The following is a 19,313-nucleotide window of genomic DNA, read 5'->3' on the forward strand; positions in this document are numbered from 1 at the left end:
AATATGAAAACTTGTAATACCCTTTATTATTAAAAACTTTGAAATATTTCAACAAAATAACTAGTGGTACTGTGAACAGTAGACCTCACGCAGTATTCTCATCCACAAGTACCTGATTTAAACTATAGACCTTATGGAAATACAGCAATAGACTGGCTTCTTCACACATCTGTGTAACCACCTGTCAGCTGATTTATGATTAATGATTCTATAGTCTGATTTTTATACTTTAATATTGGCGTATGAAGGAGGCTCCTTTTTCCTTTTATATTATCCTTGAAATACAAAATTTCCAAAAACCTTGTATATACGTCGACGCGCAATTAAAAAAGGAACATATCTGTCAGATTTCATGAAAATCTATTACCGCGTTTTGCCGTAAATGCGCAACATATAAACATTTAAACATTCAAACATTTAAACATTAAGAGAAATGCCAAACCGTCGACTTGAATCTTAGACCTCACTTCGTTCGGTCAATAACCTAGTAGGCCTACACATATATTATTGAACAGAATTGTGAATAATAACTTAATGACAAATTAATAAAACGAATATGAAAACTTGTAGTACCCTTTATTATTAAAAACTTTGAAATATTTCAACAACATAATTAAGTAATTTGTACAAAAGTAGCCCAGTGAAGGGTTTTTAACTCAATGACTTTTCCTGTAGTTAAATCAAATTTTGTTCTCAAAGACACATCTATAGATTAGACTCTATTGGAAGTTTTGTAAATAATGCCCGATATTCGAACTAGTTTCCCAATCTTCGCTGTACGTCATCGTGTGTTATTTGCATATGAAAACGTTTCTCTCCATAAATTGTTGCTGTTTACAGCTGGGTTGTGAGTAAATTAGACATTCAGAGAAGAAGATTTCGACATTGAAAACTGTTCGCTTTGCCAGTGCATTCATTATGACTCAGTGTTAGCGGAGGTGTTATTTCCAATAGGCTCTCGATTTTCTATTGACAACGCTTTATCGTCGAGTTTTAATTACCAATTGACGTCTGTGTTATCTGCGAATTTAATTGTTTGGCTACAGTATATTCTACCTGGTAGTTTTGTTTTGAATGCAACCAAGTTTACACTAGTGGAAAATGCGGTTGGGTTGAGATTTGAAGTGAATTTTTGTTGTCAAAAGACGAACGAGTTGATAGTGTGATAGTTTTGTTACTTTCATTGTGGATCCAACTAAGTTACTATTGCATCTGTTGACTAAGCTTTGATAGCGTATTTAGATTGAGATTTTAAATTAATTTCTGTTGTTAACCAACGTGTCAATAGTGTGATAGTTTTAATCACTTTTTATTGAGGATGTAACTAAGTTACAATTGCATCAGTTAGGACTATGCACTGATAGGTTTTGTTCCTTATGATTGTGGATATGACCAGAGACACATAATACAAGTGTATTTGAAACTAAGTTACTATTGCATTTGTTGACTATGCACTGATAGCGGTTAGGTTGGGATTTTAAATTAATTTCTGTTGTTAACCAACGAGTCAATAGTGTGATAGTTTTAATCCCTTTTTATTGAGGATGTAACTAAGTTACAATTGCATCAGTTAGGACTATGCACTGATAGGTTTTGTTCCTTCTGTTTATGGATATAATCAGAGACAATAATGCAAGTGTATTTGAAACTAAGTTAATATTGCATCTGTTGACTATGCACTGATAGCGGTTAGGTCGAGATTTAAAATTAATTTCTGTTGTAAACCAACGAGTCAATAGTGTGATAGTTTTAATCTCTTTTTATTGAGGATGTAACTAAGTTACAATTGCTTCAGTTAGGACTATGCACTGATAGGTTTTGTTCCTTCTGTTTATGGAGATAACCAGAGACAATAATACAAGTGTAGGCCTATTTGAAACTAAGTTACTATTGCATTTGTTGACTATGGACTGATAGCGGTTAGGTTGACATTTTAAATGAATTTCTGTTGTAAGCCAAAAAGCCAACGAGTCAATAGTGTGATAGTGTGATAGTTTTAATCCCTTTTTATTGAGGATGTAACTAAGTTACAATTGCATCAGTTAGGGCTATGCTCTAATACGTTTTGCTTTTTCTGATTGTGGATGTAATCAGAGACAATAATGCAAGTGTATTTGAAACTAAGTTACTATTGCATTTGTTGACTATGCACTGATAGCGGTTAGGTCGAGATTTTAAATTAATTTCTGTTTTAAGCCAACGAGTCAATAGTGTGATAGTTTTAATCCCTTTTTATTGAGGATGTAACTAAGTTACAATTGCATCAGTTAGGACTATGCACTGATAGGTTTTGTTCCTTCTGTTTATGGATATAACCGGAGACAATAATACAAGTGTATTTGAAACTAAGTTAATATTGCATTTGTTGACTATGCTTTGATAGCGGTTAGGTCGAGATTTAAAATTAATTTCTGTTGTAAACCAACGAGTCAATAGTGTGATAGTTTTAATCCCTTTTTATTGAGGATGTAACTAAGTTACAATTGCATCAGTTAGGACTATGCTCTAATATGTTTCCCTCCTACTAATTGTCGAAATGACCAGAGACAAATAATACTTTAGTATCTTTACTTTATACTTTACTTTACTATTACATACTAATACTTTAGTATGTTTAGTATCTTCAACGGTATCCTTTAATCTATGATGTACTTGAATCACTTTTTCATCAAACAGTGTTAGAACTTGAGTTCCCCGAAATTGTGGCTGTAACCAGTGACAAATAATAGAAGTGTATTTGATATATTCAACGGTATCCTCACTCTATGATGTAACTAAATCGCTTTTGCATCGGTTGATTATGTAACATTTGAACTGTGGAATTGACAATGTGGTTTTCTATTGTCAACTGACTATAGTTCAGACTGTGATAGTTTCTGTTGTGAATGTTGTGAACATAATTTTGAACTCCTATTCTAATTGAGGGTTAAATTGTGATACGTAGTGTCGTTTTTCTTTAGGGCTACTTCTAATATAAATCTCAAAATAATTTAAAAGGGTACTGAGATTTGTGATACATAGTGTATTCCAGTTGTCAACTGATATGTAGATTGTGTGAAATTTGAATCAGTTCTTTTTTCAACAGTGTAAATTCAATTGCGTTCATACTATTCTGATAGAAATTTGAATTGAGATATGAAGTGGGTTTATGTTATAGAGTTACAACTCGTGTTTTAGTGAGAAGGTTTATCAGTTGCTTGGGCCTTATTGTGTTGAATTTCTCAATTATTGAGAGTAGATTTATTCTCAGATCTCATTTCTTGGGTTTAATTTCATAATTATTGTGAATAGATTCAATCTCAGATAACATACATTTGATCTAAGTAAACCAAATAAACTATTGTAAAATTGCTTATAATTTCGTCAAATTATCTCACATTTTCCAGTATTGAGTTGATTTGGGAATCGTATTGGAAAACACTTGCAAGTGTGTAAGATTTTAAGAAATTGGAAACCGGTTGAAAAAATTCAATTCTATTTTCAATGAACGCTTTGAAGGTTAATTTTAGATTCAATTACGGCAATACTATTTACTAAGTAAACACAATCGTCGAATGTGTGACGTGTTATCATCAAACTTTCAATTATATTATCGGCCATACTTCCGATAAATTTCACTTCCTTTTCCAATATCCAACTACGTTATTTTCAATTCAATATTAAAAGTGTATTTGATATATTCAACGGTATCCTCACTCTATGATGTAACTAAATCGCTTTTGCATCGGTTGATTATGTAACATTTGAACTGTGGAATTGACAATGTGGTTTTCTATTGTCAACTGACTATAGTTCAGACTGTGATAGTTTCTGTTGTGAATGTTGTGAACATAATTTTGAACTCCTATTCTAATTGAGGGTTAAATTGTGATACGTAGTGTCGTTTTTCTTTAGGGCTACTTCTAATATAAATCTCAAAATAATTTAAAAGGGTACTGAGATTTGTGATACCTAGTGTATTCCAGTTGTCAACTGATATGTAGATTGTGTGAAATTTGAATCAGTTCTTTTTTCAACAGTGTAAATTCAATTGCGTTCATACTATTCTGATAGAAATTTGAATTGAGATATGAAGTGGGTTTATGTTATAGAGTTACAACTCGTGTTTTAGTGAGAAGGTTTATCAGTTGCTTGGGCCTTATTGTGTTGAATTTCTCAATTATTGAGAGTAGATTTATTCTCAGATCTCATTTCTTGGGTTTAATTTCATAATTATTGTGAATAGATTCAATCTCAGATAACATACATTTGATCTAAGTAAACCAAATAAACTATTGTAAAATTGCTTATAATTTCGTCAAATTATCTCACATTTTCCAGTATTAAGTTGACTTTGGAATCGTATTGGAAAACACTTGCAAGTGTGTAAGATTTTAAGAAATTGGAAACCGGTTGAAAAAATTCAATTCTATTTTCAATGAACGCTTTGAAGGTTAATTTTAGATTCAATTACGGCAATACTATTTACTAAGTAAACACAATCGTCGAATGTGTGACGTGTTATCATCAAACTTTCAATTATATTATCGGCCATACTTCCGATAAATTTCACTTCCTTTTCCAATATCCAACTACGTTATTTTCAATTCAATATTAAAAGTGGATTCCAATCATTCCTAGGTGAATTTTAATGAGTACTAACCGACTGTTGGAGTGTTATCTTTGAATTATAATTATTCCGGACATTTCCTCTGATAAACTGGCTTTCCCCTGATTGTGAATGTGTTTCAGCTCCTTCTATTTGAATACAAAGTTCCTTTTTAGTTCCAAAATGTTAGGTGACAATGATATTGGGTTGAGGACTGTTGAAGATACTGAGAGTTCTAAACCGGATGAAGTTTCTGGAAACTCGGTTGGAAATTTGGGGAGTTCAAATGGTGGGGACAACCCAGGGAGCTCTGGAGGATTGAATTTTCTGGTGGATTCAAGTTCGAAACTAGTTGAAAACTCGGAGTTTAGTGGAAGTTCAAGTTCAAACCCGGGGAGTTCACAACTGGAGAATTTGGGGAGTTTTGGAGGATCGAAACTTGTAGGGAATTTGAGTTCAAAATCGGTTGTGAAGTCGAGAAGTTCAAAATTTGTGGAGGATACGGGTTCAAAATCAGTTGAAAACTTGAGAAACTCGAAGAATTCTGGTTATAGTGATAAAGTTGACGTGGTGTTGAACGAAATAAACGGGTTGAAAAGTTTATTTAGGAAACGAGTACTTGACTACATTGATACGTCTAAGGACAAGGTGAATAAAGTTATGAATGAACAACAGTTGCTGTTAGTAGAGGCTTACAAGGATCTAAATCACCTGAGAAGTGAAAATAGTTTATTGAAAGTTAGGCTAAACGAGCACAGGAAAATGTTGTATTCGTTTATCGATTACCAGAATATTAATTGTTTGGAAATTGTTGGGGTACCAAAAGGAGAGGTGAGGATTTGTGGAGTGTTTTGGGGAGAATCGGCGGGGTTCTAGGGTTGGAGGGACTGGAGGGGATTGTGAGTGATGTTTTCAGGGTAGATAGTAAGTTAATGGTTGTGAAGTTTTTCAAAAAATCCGATGCCCAAAAGGTTTTAGGGTTGGTTCAGAGGAGGAGGTTTATTTCGGGGGAGGATTTGGGGCTGGAGAGTGTGAAAAGGGTTTATGTGAATCGGTGCCTGGGGGTGGAGGGGCGGATCTTGTTGGGGGAAGCGGAGGCGAGGAGGAAGGTGCTGGGGTACAAGTTTGTGTGGTGTAAGAACGGGGAGGTGTGGATGCGGAAAGATTGTAATACGCCCGCTGTGCAGGTGAAGGACGAGAAAGATTTGGAGGCGTTGAGTTCGATTACTTTTAAAAATGGTGAGTCTGTTTTTTTCGGAAAAATGTTGATTCATCAATTCATTGTAAATACAGGATCTTTCTAAATGATGGACCCATTTTCAAAAATTGGTATCTATTAAAGTAAGAATGCAAAATGGACAACCTTTATACCAATGGAAAGAGAAAGTTTGAAAGTTTTTTTTAATACCTTACAAGTGTTCAATGTGGCCTCTTTCTAAATGATGGACCCATTTTCAAAAATTGGTATTTATTAAAGTAAAAATGCAAAATGGACAACCTTTATACCAATGGAAAGAGAAAGTTTCAAGTTTTTTTTTAATACCTTACAAGTGTTCAATGTGGCCTCCGACTGTTGCACGGAAAAAATCTACGCGGTAGCCAAACTCGTCCCACACGCTAGAAAGAGAGGGTCTTTCTAAATTATGGACCCATTTTTAAAAATTGGTATTTATTAAAGTAATAATGCAAAGTGGACAACCTCTATACCAATGGAAAGAGAAAGTTTCAAAGTTTGTTTTAATACTTTACAAGTGTTCAAATATGGCCTCCGACTAGTGCACGATCTGCGGAACCGTATCACTGCTGCCGTGCACTCAATAACACCAGATACGCTTTCTCGCGTGTGGGACGAGTTTGGCTACCGCGTAGATGTTTGCCGTGCAGCAGCCGGAGGCCACATTCAACACTTGTAAGGTATTCAAAAAAACGTTGAAACTTTCTATTTATATTGGTATAAAGGTTGTCCATTTTGCATTTTCACTTTAATACCAATTTTTGAAAATGGGTCCATCATTTAGAAAGATCCTGTACGTTGAGTTCAATTAGTTTCAAAAATGTTGAGTTTGTTTATTCGAAAAATGTTAATTAATCTATTCATAGTATTTATAGTTTTGGAGGAAGATTCGACAGGCATATATCCAAAACTATTTCAATCTCTCATTTCAAATGAACTGGTCCAAGGTTAGGCTATGTTGATTTCGTCTCCAATTTACAGATTTGTCATAATTTTAACAGTATCATGATTTCTCACTCATGTTCATAGGAACTTGCATCCTTATTTATTCATCCAAAATAGATTTATAATGTTTAATAAAAGTTTATCAAATCAAAACTTTATTCACAATTCGAAAAATTGAGGGCTCTGCCCAAGCCCGAATGTTTTTCGGCGGGTGCCCAGTTATTTTCTGAATTTATACAGGTGTTCTGAAAAAAGGTGCCCATAAGCCAGGGGGTGATTCCTCACATCAAAAGAAGAAAAAAAGCTCTAATTAACAAAGGTCCGAAAATGCTTAGTTACCAGTTATACAGAGTGAAAGATTTCGTCTGAATTTCAGTTTCCCTGTCCTACGGGTATTTGTTGGCTGTTAATTAAGATGTTAAATTCAGCGTACTTTATTTAGAATGAGCTGAGAAATTGAATAAAACCGTTTCCAGACGGTTAGCTACAGTAATTTTTAAGATATGTGGCGAAACTTGGTCCCGAAAAACAAGTTCCTTTAAGGTTTGAAGCAGATTTACTATGTTAAATGTATAACAAACACAAAATATTTACTTACAGAACTTGTAGAAAATTTGATTTTGAAGAGAAAGATGTAGAATAAGTTTATAATAGCCAAACGCAACCTTGAAAAACTAATCCTCAATTACATACAAAACGCATGAAACATAGAGTGCTTAACAGATTTTGTCTATGGGCACCTTTTTTTAGAACACTCTGTATACAAACATTGAAAATAATAACAGTCAACAACTTGAGATATAGACAAACTTATTCTATCATAAGTCACCTCTTATTTAGGTATCAGTAACAATGACCATTATGAAAGTCCCTAGTTTTTAGTTACATAAAATCATAGAGAAGCGATAGCATAAGTAGATATCCCATGGTATAGGGCGTTTACGTCGCAACTTTTACTGTTATCCCAAGCCGATAGTTCACGTAGTTCTTTCTTTCCATGCAGCTGTGTGACGCTGGTAGTCTCTCAAATTGTGCCGTTCATACACTATCACCCCAACAAAACAGTAAAAATTGACAATAATCGACAGTAATCGGCTTGAGATAACAGTAAAAGTTGCGACATAAATTCCCTATACCAGGGGATATCTACTTACGCTATTGTTTCTCTATGATAAAATCTACCAATTAAAGCAGCTGGGGTTTCCTTTGTGAGTAAATGCCGTTGTCGACCACGACAGGGTGAGGATCTCACATTGGGTGGATTTCAATTTGTCTAAATAACCTATAAGATTCTTTTCAAGTATGTTTCAATGGGGGATCTTGAGTTTATACTTTTTATACTTTCAAATGGCAATATGTTGATATTATTAGAAATCTTTCCATTCTTGAATAATAAACACAAATAATGAAAAGTTATTTGATCAGCTGTTTTAGCACACTTGAAATTTGGACAATATGAATGTAACAATGCTTGCCGTCGTCGACTGCGGAAATTTACGCATAAACGAAAATGCACCTTCAGGGACACTCTTGTCATTCTTCCAAATTCAAATTCTTTATTAGCAATTTCATATTCTTACATAACATTTACAGTATGTAGAGAATTTCTGCTTTGTCAATATACAAATTAGGATCAACATAATCATATTACAATCAAATGAATCACAAATAATCACAAATAAAAGTTCAAGAATTCTAGAACTAAAACTAAAACACACACTTGAGGCCTTAAGTTAATTAACGACTTAGGTAGGGCTACTTGTTGAATCTAACTAACTAACCAATTAAATTCTAATTCAATTATGGATGACAACGGGCTATGAAACTTCAAATATCATTCACATTTGGCCAAGTTATGTGAATATTCAAAAATTATATTAATAAATATGTTTTCTTTTCCAACTACAGTCCTTGAAACATATCAATATTTTCTGTTTTATAAGTTCATTAATTTGTTGAGTCACAAACATCATAAAAATGGATAAAGGAGTAGAAAAACACATTTTATGAATTTCTTTGTATTTGAATGTAATTTCAATCACTTATATTAATAAAATTCTAATGGAAATATAATAAGGGTACTAGTAACTTCTATAATAATTAATCAATAACATTTTTTGTGAACAGACACACTGGAAGAATCAAGTCGCTACGACGAGGAAGTGAAACGTCTCCGCCGCGCCAACGAGCAGTTAGCTTGCGAGGTCAACGACCTCCGATGCGGCGGCGGTGTTGCCGGTTCTCCGTTCCCGGGCGCCCGTGGCGCAGACTCCCCCGTCAACACGCCCCCGTCGAGCGGCACACAAGGCGTCAACCCCCAGCAGCTGCTTACTGTGCCCGGTGCTATGATCTCAACACTGGCTCGCAAAGTTGCCAGTCAGCTGGGGGCTGCGGACAGTGTGACGTCATCGTTAGGGGGCGGTGGAGGGGGAGCTGTGATGACGTCACCGGCTGGGGTGATGACGTCACAACCGGCTCCTCCACCCGCCTCGGGGCCCGATAGCTTGGAGGAGTCCATGCGGAAGGTAAACAAATACGTACGTATTCAATGCTGCAAAGAGAGAGAGAGAGAGTTCAGTTTGTGCACTGTTTGCTAGAAGGGGGGGGCACAGATTGCATTAGAAACTGTACAGATTTATTTAGGGGAATTTTGGTTCTTGTTTGATATTATTTTGTTATCTTCTGTTGTTATCTTTACTACTGTTTTAGTTTCTTTAAATTTTCAATTTGCGACTTCTGTTGATTTTCGATCTTCTGTTGTAATCTTTACTACTGTTTTAGTTTCTTTGTTTCTCAATTATTCTTTTCTAGATTATTATGACAAAAAATAGTGTAAGTTACTTGGACGTGAATGTCTTTTGCAGTGCTCGAATGAAATTCTAGTCTCGGCTAACGCCTCGACTAGAAACATCATTCTCGCCTGCAAAAGGCCCCTTCCCGTCCTTGTGACTTAAGATACTATTATTTTTGGTGTGAAGGAGGTCACTGTATCTTTTAATGCTCAGTTGCACAAAACCCTGTGAAATTTTAACAGTAATCAAATGCCACGAGAACCAATCAGAGAAGCCTTCTTTTCAGAAAAGCCTTCACTGATTTGTTCTCGTGGCATTTAATCATAATTGAAATTTAACCGGCTTTTGTACAACCGGGAGTAAAAGATTTACTTGGGGAAGTGTTGGTTTTTCACATTATATGCTCTTTTGTTTTGGTATTTTTATTGGTTTGCAATCACTATGTTCTCTCCTTCGTTCTCTCTACTATTATTTCAGTATCTTTTCTCTTTTTATTTTTGGATTTGAATGCACAGTTTACTATTAATGGGGGACAGAATGTGTTTGGAATTAGGTTTTTGTATTGATTTGGGGAAATACTGGGTTTCATTTGACACACCTTCTTTCGGACTTTTAACTATTATTTAAGCCTCCTAAATTTTGAGTTTGGTTTGCACAGTTTGTGTAGGCTATTCATAAAGAAAAATTTGTTTTTGGTTTGTGATTGATTTGTTTTCTTCTTTTGCTCTCTTTGCTTTAGATTCAAACCTATGCTCTCAGTTTCTTCAATTGTATTTCAGTTTGCAGCTCTCTACTCTACTCTACTCTACTATACTCTCTTCTCAAGCGTTTGTTTTCAAGTCTCAAGTCTTATTTCCTCTAATTAGTTCTTATTTTCTTCTGACATTCTAGTTTCAACTATTTCACTTCCTAGTTTGATGGTACTTTGTTTTGTTACTGTATTTTCTTCTTACATATTTCATTTTCTCTGCCATTTTATTCGAACTTTATGGGAAAATTGTGTTCTAGTTTAAAATTGGTTCACTACTTTGATTAATATTCTAGATATCAATTAGATCAATTTTACTTTTCATAATATCTTGTCTGTTTTGAATAATGGCCTGTTCTTCTATTCTAAAAATACTGTACTTGTTTGCATTAACCAATAAATAAAATCTATTTATTCTATTATTTTCTGGCATGCTTCCTCTTTTCTATTATATTATTATTATTACAAATGACTGACAATTTATTGTGGTGATACAACATTATTAGAAATTTTTCTAACATTGTAAAAAAAATATGAAATGAAAAATAAATTAATTATATTATTATTACATAATTATTGAAATTCAATCAGCTAAATTTGTAATCTATACATATATAATAATTCAGAATGTCTCCTGATTATGTTACAGTGACTTCCTTAATCTCAATTATTGACAGTTTACGTTTCATCAAATATCTTAAGATACATTTATCCACAGTCATGAAATTTGGACTATGCTTTATTCTTTATTCATTCATACGATGAGTACATCATCAAAATGATAGGGAGAGAAAAATAAGGTAACTTTATGCTATTCGTCTCCCAAATTTAGATAAGGTTACACATAGTCCGAAATAGGTTAAGTCTTGTAGTTCTTCAAACAAATATTTTTATTGTATTCTGTATGTTTTGTGTAGGCCCAAGAGGATGCAGACGTGCTGAGATCGCTGGTGATTCCTTTGGAAGAGGAGATCAGTGCTCTTAAGGATAAACTGAGAACAGCTGATCAGCAGCTCAGGCAATATCAAGGACTTCGTGACAACGTGAGTGTCTTCAAAGTTCATTCATTCATTGAGCCCGTTCTGGGAACATGGAATGTGGTAAATTGTCCGACTCACAATTTACCAGGTAAAAAGTTCCGCGTCCCATGAGAAGAATTTTGCCAGATTCTGTACCAGAAACTAGTTCCAGTTCCAAATTCCTGCCTCACAGTCGAAGCCTGGTAAATTGTGACAGTTCAAATCTTCAGAGCTCTCATTGGTTGATTGAATTGTAGTCTGCTTGCTTCTCTGCGCAAGCGCTGAGAGCTTGTTTGTTTACCATAGCATAACCATAAAAAAATAACCAACAAAATGATATTTGATAACCTTTCGTTAAATGAATTTTTCTCTATAGAAAATTTGAGAGTAATGGAATGAAAGAAATGCACACTTTTCTAGACGGTAAAACAGCCTTTCTTCATTCACGCAGCTAGTAAACGACACATTTTGGTGTAAATCAACTTTATAAGTGCGCGCCAAAAGCTTGAACCAACGATTTTGAAATGGTGTTCTATGGGGACATTTTGCACTAGTCACGTGATTGAATAATTTACCACTGGAATTAGAACAATTTACCACTTTTTCATGTTCCCAGAACGTACACATTGATTCATTCACAACTAATAAAATTGATTGTATAGGAGGAGATGTGGTAGTCCTCCATAATTGAAAGAATAAGCCTTTGATGTTGTCAATACCACTATATCTCTTTAAATTGATTTTTAACATATATAACTGTATTGAAAACGTCTTATTCTTTCTACTATAATTGAGAAAAAATACATAACACACTCATGCTAAAAAACTAAGTCTTAAACTAAATCTTACGTCACTCAAAGATTAAATTCAACTTCAAAGTAAAACATACTTTGGTGTTACCGTTAGTTTAATAAATTGGTGAAGTTACAGATAAAATAAGCCGATAAATTCGAATATTGTGTCACTCCAGCACGGGACACTGTTTTACCAATTATGTCTTATTGTAGCCTAGTTATTTTTCAAATTCATTAGTTTTTTTTAATAACGTTTTAATAAATGTCTGGTTTTTCAGCGCAGAATATCATTATTTTATCCTTAGATGTGTGATTGTAGTCATGTTTTTGTAAAGGTTTGAGTTTCTTTGCTGCATCTCAGAAAAAATGTTTGAATTTCCATTGTTTTCTGTTTCAGGATGAGCTTATCCATTTAGACTCAAGTGAGAATTCAACATCACAAAATCAGGTGAGGCTATCACCTTACATCTTTTTTAGAGTTATTTTTAAGTAGATTTTAGTTATAATTCAATTTACATTTGTATTCAATCCTACTTTAAGTTGCATAGCTACTGTTTTATAAAATAGAATTGGAACCGTTTTAGACTTTATCCTGTGGTACTTTTCTAGAAGTTGGGTAATTCTGAATGATATATTTATTATTTATTCATTTATTGTATAGAACACTATAATCATAATACAATTATGACATTGGAGGAAAAACTAGGCTTAGCCTGTACTATTTCTCTCCAAAAATGTTAATAGAATGTTAATGTTGTCCAAAAGTTAAGGTTATGTTATCACACATTGCTTCGTCACTTGATTTTTGGTCCAGGAATAATGATTTGAAATTTTTGAAGGTTGATGTTATACTCTAAATGTATACACAGAATGTATCACAATAAATTAAAAAGAAATTAAGAAATATTGCACTTATTTGGAAAATTTGAATACAAAATCAAAAACCTACTCACCTGGGGTCGATGTCAAACGAGGCAAACGACAGAAGAGTCCTGCGACAGTCGAGACCAGCGACGGTAGAGACCGGCGACATTCGAGGCCAGCGACGGTAGAGGACTCCTGAAAAAGTGGCCTCAAATGTCGCCTGCGTTAGGCGACAGTTGAGGCCACTCTAATTTTTGTACAGCCCCGACAGTCGAGACCTGCGACGGTAGAGGACTCCTGAAAAAGAGGCCTCAACTGTCGCCTGCGCTAGGCTCTACAGAATTGTAGACAGCCCAAAAAGAATATTATCATTTGATTTGTATGGATTTACCAGCAATTGAATAATATATTATATCCCATTATTCCTTCCATATTATGAATAAGTATTGCAACTTTACAACTGTAAATAAACCTCAGTTGCTTCATCATAAAAAACGAAATTTTCAAACTCGTATTGCATTATGCCTCCTTCATTGACAAATCTAAATATTTATCTATCTTCTATCCATCTATAAGACGAGATGGTGTCTGTCTTTCTGTCTGTTTGTATGTGAGCTCATCACGCTTGAAATACTGACTGATTAAGCTGTAATTCTTCACAAAGATGATCGTTCTGAAAATCCTTTAAGGATAAGCCCTATCTACCTTCAAAGTTCATATGCTTTTTTATGAAGGAAGTTTCTATTATTTGGTTTTCAACAAATCAGAAGTTATAATCATTACAAAATGTATTTTGTCTGGAATCGCAGTAGGATGTGTCCTCAACTGTCGTCTGCTGCAAGCGAGTCTCTAATTTTTGTACAGGCCCGACAGTCGAGACCAGCGACATTCGAGGCCAGCGACGGGAGAGGACTCCTGAAAAAGAGGCCTCAAATGTCGCCTGCGTTAGGCGACAGTTCAGGCCTCTCCAATTTTTGTACAGCCCCGACAGTCGAGACCTACGACGGGAGAGGACACCTGAAAAAGAGGCCTCAAATGTCGCCTGCGTTAGGCGACAGTAGAGGACTCTTCAATTTTCGTACACTCCCGACAGTCGAGGCCTACGACCGTAGAGGACTGTAAAACAGTCCTCTACTGTCGCAGGCCTCGACTGTCGTCGGTCTCGACTGTCGCGCCCCCCTCACCTGATTGAATAAATAACAAAATATTAGAGTGATGATTTCTTAGCAGTTGCCAAAATATTGCAAGTAGGCTATAGTAAGGAATCGTAAATTTTAATAAGATTGTATTGATTGGATGTATATTTTTATTGATCAGTTTGTGAGTGTAATACGTTGAAAGGTAAAATCCAACAGAATACTTTGATTGATTGCACTTATGCAGCTAGATTTTAACTTTCTAGAAACAAATTGACTAAGCCCCGCAGCAAAGTAGACCCACACGCTAATCCACGAAAAGCAACCCACGCCGTAGGATGTTTTGTGAACCAGTGCTAGACTTCTCTAGAAATCTGTGTAATACATGCAATGAATAATCCACTTGTCAGCTGATTGATTATGAATAATTCTATAGCAATGGTTTGCAAAACATCCCACGGCGTGGGTTGCTTTTTGTGGATTAGCGTGGGTCTACTTTGCGGCGGGCCTGATGGTCTAACGGATTTAGACCGTTACTTAGATCAATGATCTAAATGGTCTACTCTTATGACTTGTTACTGAAAATTACTATAAATTAAAAGCTATCGGTTACCAATATTATCAATGCATTTTGCCAGTATATTCTACAATTACATTATTAGCCTACTAATTTTTGTTACAGACTGAACTATTATCACCAAATAAACATAGTGAATCGAGAATGAGAAAAGAATCGTCAGATTCATCGCTTAATAGGAAAGGTTAGTAAATATTCACTTATTTCAACAATCTATTAAATTATGAATGTACGTCTTGAATTTCATCTCGTTTAATAACACTTGGAAAATCTTCAATGTCATATCTCATCACCTGAGATGTTTTATAATATAGTAAAGTTCACGTTATAAAACTAGCACCTGATTAACATTGCTTTATATTATCCTTGCCTGTAATTAGACAAAGCAGATAGCTGTATCCTTTTTTAACCCCGCACCATTGTCAAATTATTTATAGACAAGTCTAAAGCAGAAATATGATGAACTAACAAAGTATTTCGTCTCTAATGAGGCGGTAGACGGAAAAGGGGCTTAAGTACACTTAACAATAAATTTCCCATTTTTCGATCGAATTTGACTTATGATGCATGATTTTGGACCGCCTTGACGAGCCGAGAAGAATGAAGTGTAGTACGATAAAATCTGAGCATTGTGTCAGAAGTTATAAGTGTTTGAAATTTTGATCCTTGAGGTGTCCTTAAGCGCGCCTCTCCACTAGGAAATACTGAAGTGAAGTGCATCTAATGGGTGATTCTCATAGAACAAAATCTCATGAACTTATGTCATTGTGCGAAATATCAATGTGAGGGCAATGTAGTTGGTGATGATGGTTGAAACTGAAAATTAGGTGTTTTTCACAATACAAGGAGCATTGTTGTCAGATGTTCCTGGAAATCTATATGAGATAGACCTGATCTCAGATTGTAGAGCACAAAAATACGCCCAGAGGGATTTTGGATACATCTAAATGGTAACAATCGGAAGATATTGTTGATCAAGAACTGAAATCCATCGAAGTTGATTTTTTCTTCAAATTTCACTCATTTTTGAAAAATCATAACTCAGTACTCATTGGAGATAGAGAGTTCCGAATGATCTCATTTTATGCAGAATTTTATAATCTAAAAAAAAGGCGAGAGCAAATTTCCCTGTCCGATTACGATATTTGGCAGAAATAGCTGAAAACTGGAAAATGAGCCGAAAACACGAGGGTTTTGGGCCACTCTGTATCTAGCACAAGGAAATTTTGCATGAATAAATTGGTTCTGGACTTCTCTTATGTACCCAAATAATATATTAAAAAATCAGAACTACAATATAAATTGCAAGCACGCCCCTTTTTTATGTTTATTGACTGGACTATAACAGGGCTCCAAGATATTTTTGTAATAAACTTAGGAATTTTCTCTTTTCATTGATATAAATATTATTCATTTTTAATGAGTACTTTGGTAAGTATGCATTTTTAAAATCTCTTCCCTTTCTATTTGTAGTTTTGCAAGATGATAACGTTCTTTCTGTTGTTGTTGTGTTGGTGCAGTATGCGACATGTGCGCGAACTACGAGAACCAGCTGGTGACGTCACAGCAACGCAGCAAGGAGCTGGAGAAGCAGCTGATTGGGCTGGAGCGGTGTCGGGAGGAGCTGGCCAAGGAGACAAGCATCAGGAAGGATATGGAGCAGAAGTGGAACGAACGAAAGGAGGAGCACAAGGCTGAGGTAAGCAAAACGCGAGCGATTGCATCTTCAAATTCAAATCATTTTTCAAATTGTCAGGCTTAAAAATTTTCATAAAGCTTTAAATTCAAATTTCAAGTCAGCATCACTCACGTTACTCACTTTGTCAGGCATTAAACTTCTCAAGAAGTTTCAAATTCAAATCAAATTTCAAATGTCAAGATGTGTCAGGCATCAAAATGTTTTCAAAATACACCCATGATTTAGTTACAATATCCACAAATTAATGTCTAGAATTTCACGATTATGAAAGTTTTCTAAAGGCCTTGCTTTTCGATTAATAATAATAATATCGTGTGACCTGGCTGGCTCGGATCTGGTGTCAGAGTTTACAGGTCGCAACTGATCAATTTCAGGGCCTCTGACATAACCCAATGACTGGTTTTTTAGGCAACCGGGACCGACGGCTTAACGTGTCCATCCGAAAAATGCTTTTCGATCAATTTTCGCACTGCTTTGCAGAAATAGAATAGGATTGTTGAGAGCCCTCTCAAAACAAGAGATCTATAGTAAAGTCCACGTTGTTAATGGCAGTATTTGATTAACTTTGGTGTTGCTATCCTTGTCTATCATTCGACAAAACAGGTACTGCTATCCTTCTCTAGCTCCGCGACGTTGCCAGATCTTTTTTTGCGAAGTGGAACGAACGCAAGGAGGATCACAAGGCTGAGGTTAGCAAAACAAGCGATTGAAACTTTCATGATTATAGAAGTGTTTTAAAGCCTTGATTTTCAATGAATTTCTGCTCTGCTGTGCATAAAGAGAATAGGATTGTTGAGAGCCTTCTAGACAAGTGAATTATAGCAAAAATGAAACCTCCAATCAGTTATTGGCCAAATCAAATCAAAAATTTGGTTGAGGACAAGGACTTCCACAAGTAGTCGAAAAAAGGTTGCTGTACTTTTTAAGAAATCGGCTACAATTTGTTAAAAACTTAGTTGACAATTGTGATTTAGGGATATGAGATCCAACCATAAAGTGCATTCACACTAAAGCTGTTAGCAAATCCTTTTCTACAAAAAAGTTATCAGTTGTTTCGTATTAAACAAGTTTCTGTTCTCAAATGTAGAGCAACAAAGTGGGAAACTTGTTGCCAAAGAATTGGCATAAAGTGTGTAGTCGGCGTGGACTTGTAAAGGGGGAAGATTCCTTCTATGTTTAGTTTTGAAGCATCTAAATTTAAAAATCTACTTTGTGAAAATAATTGAGGACTGACAATTTAGTGAAGTGAACAACTGCAAGACTTAACCTATTTCGGACTATGTGTAATCATAGAGAAACAATAGCGTAAGTAGATGGTATAGGGCGTTTATGTTGCAACTTTTACTGTTATCTCAAGCCGATTGCTGTCGATTATTGTCGATTATTGTCGATTTCTACTGTTTTGTTGGGGTGAGACTGTGAGAGTGTATGAATGGCACAGTATGAGAGACTACGAGCGTCACACAGCTTCACGGGAAAGAACTACGTGGACTATCGGCTTGAGATAACAGTAAAAGTTGCGACATAAACGTCCTATACAATGGGATATCTACTTACGCTATTGTTTCTCTATCATGTAACCTTATCCAAATTTGATCATTTTGATGAGTACTTATTGTATGAATCGATAAAGAATAAAGATTATTTTCTCAACTTTCTCAATGTTTCCCCACGCTGAGTGGAAACCAAAAAATGTTGTTGAAAACAAGGATCTCCACAAGTTGTCGACAAAATGTTGCTGTACTTTTTAAGAAATTGACAACAAATTGTCGACTCAACTCACTTGACAACTCTTCTGCTTTTTAATGAGCAGAAGGCTTCTGAAGCATAGAAGTTGTACTTTTGAAGAAGAAGCATAGGCTACTTCTTTGTATATAATTTTAGTTGTAATTATTGTAGGTGTGTGAACTACAACAACGTGCCAAAGAGGCGGAAGAGTGCGTGCGGGAGTTGAAACAGCTGTTTTGAGCAGGTGAAGACAGCTGCCATGGATGACCTCAGCCGGCTCAGTGGGGAGAGGCACACTGTTCAATTACAACTTGATAGGTCAGTGGAATTGGAATTGTACTGTTATCCTATACTATTAAACGAGCAACTTCTGTTTATATGTTTGTATTCACCGGACTCGAAAACGGCTCTAACGATTCTCACGAAATTCAGAACATAGTAGGTTTATAATATAAAGATTCGATTGCACTAGGTCTCATCCCTGGGAAAACTCGCTGAAGGACATTAAAAGGATAATTATTATTCATCCATGGAAAAAAGCTGATAATAATTATATTTCGTCGTCTGTTGGTGATGGAAGTGAGTGAGCGAGTTCATGTGTGTGGGACTGTGTCAAAATTATGACTCAGCTGTTGAACTTTTGTAATCATTCAATCAGGTACTAAGTGCCGGTTGCAAAAAAGCCGGGTTATTTCCAATCCTGATTAATTCCAGTAGATCCATCTGTTTGAAATGGTCTTCTCTGATTTGGTTCACGTGAAGTTAATCAGGATTAAAGTTTAACCGGCTTTTGTGCAACTGGGCCTTTGTGAGGGAAATGTTTGTATTCCTCTGGGAATTAATCTCAATTTACTGTTATTAGAAAGAACATTTCTGTATGAATGTTATTATGATTTCTTCTTTCGTAATAAATTTTTTATGCTTTTGTACTCCAGAGCGAAGCTCGGTCCCCGATATTGAAGAATATTATAGTGCCAAAAATATAGTGAACATAGTAGGTTTATAATATAAAGATACGATTGCACTAGGTCTCATCCCTGGGAAAACTCGCTGAAGGACATTAAAAGGATAATTACTATTCATCCATGGAAAAAAGCTTATAATAATTATATTTCGTCGTCTGTTGGTGATGGAAGTGAGTGAGCGAGCTCATGTGTGTGGGACTGTGTCAAAATTATGACTCAGCTGT

General features: G+C 35.3%; 1 protein-coding gene across 1 annotated transcript in view; it reads left to right on the forward strand.

The window, feature by feature from the left end:
- LOC111055465 (rab GTPase-binding effector protein 1) overlaps positions 1–19,313 on the forward strand; it is a 40,127-nt gene that overhangs the window by 12,560 nt on the left and 8,254 nt on the right. Inside the window, 7 exon segments of the mRNA XM_039436807.1 lie at positions 8,895–9,292; positions 11,225–11,350; positions 12,518–12,568; positions 14,803–14,881; positions 16,218–16,396; positions 18,296–18,358; positions 18,360–18,442. Coding sequence (XP_039292741.1) covers positions 8,895–9,292; positions 11,225–11,350; positions 12,518–12,568; positions 14,803–14,881; positions 16,218–16,396; positions 18,296–18,358; positions 18,360–18,442 — 979 coding nt within the window.

The sequence above is a fragment of the Nilaparvata lugens genome, chromosome 10 (genome assembly GCF_014356525.2).
Source record: "Nilaparvata lugens isolate BPH chromosome 10, ASM1435652v1, whole genome shotgun sequence".
Taxonomy (NCBI): Eukaryota; Metazoa; Arthropoda; class Insecta; order Hemiptera; family Delphacidae; genus Nilaparvata; species Nilaparvata lugens.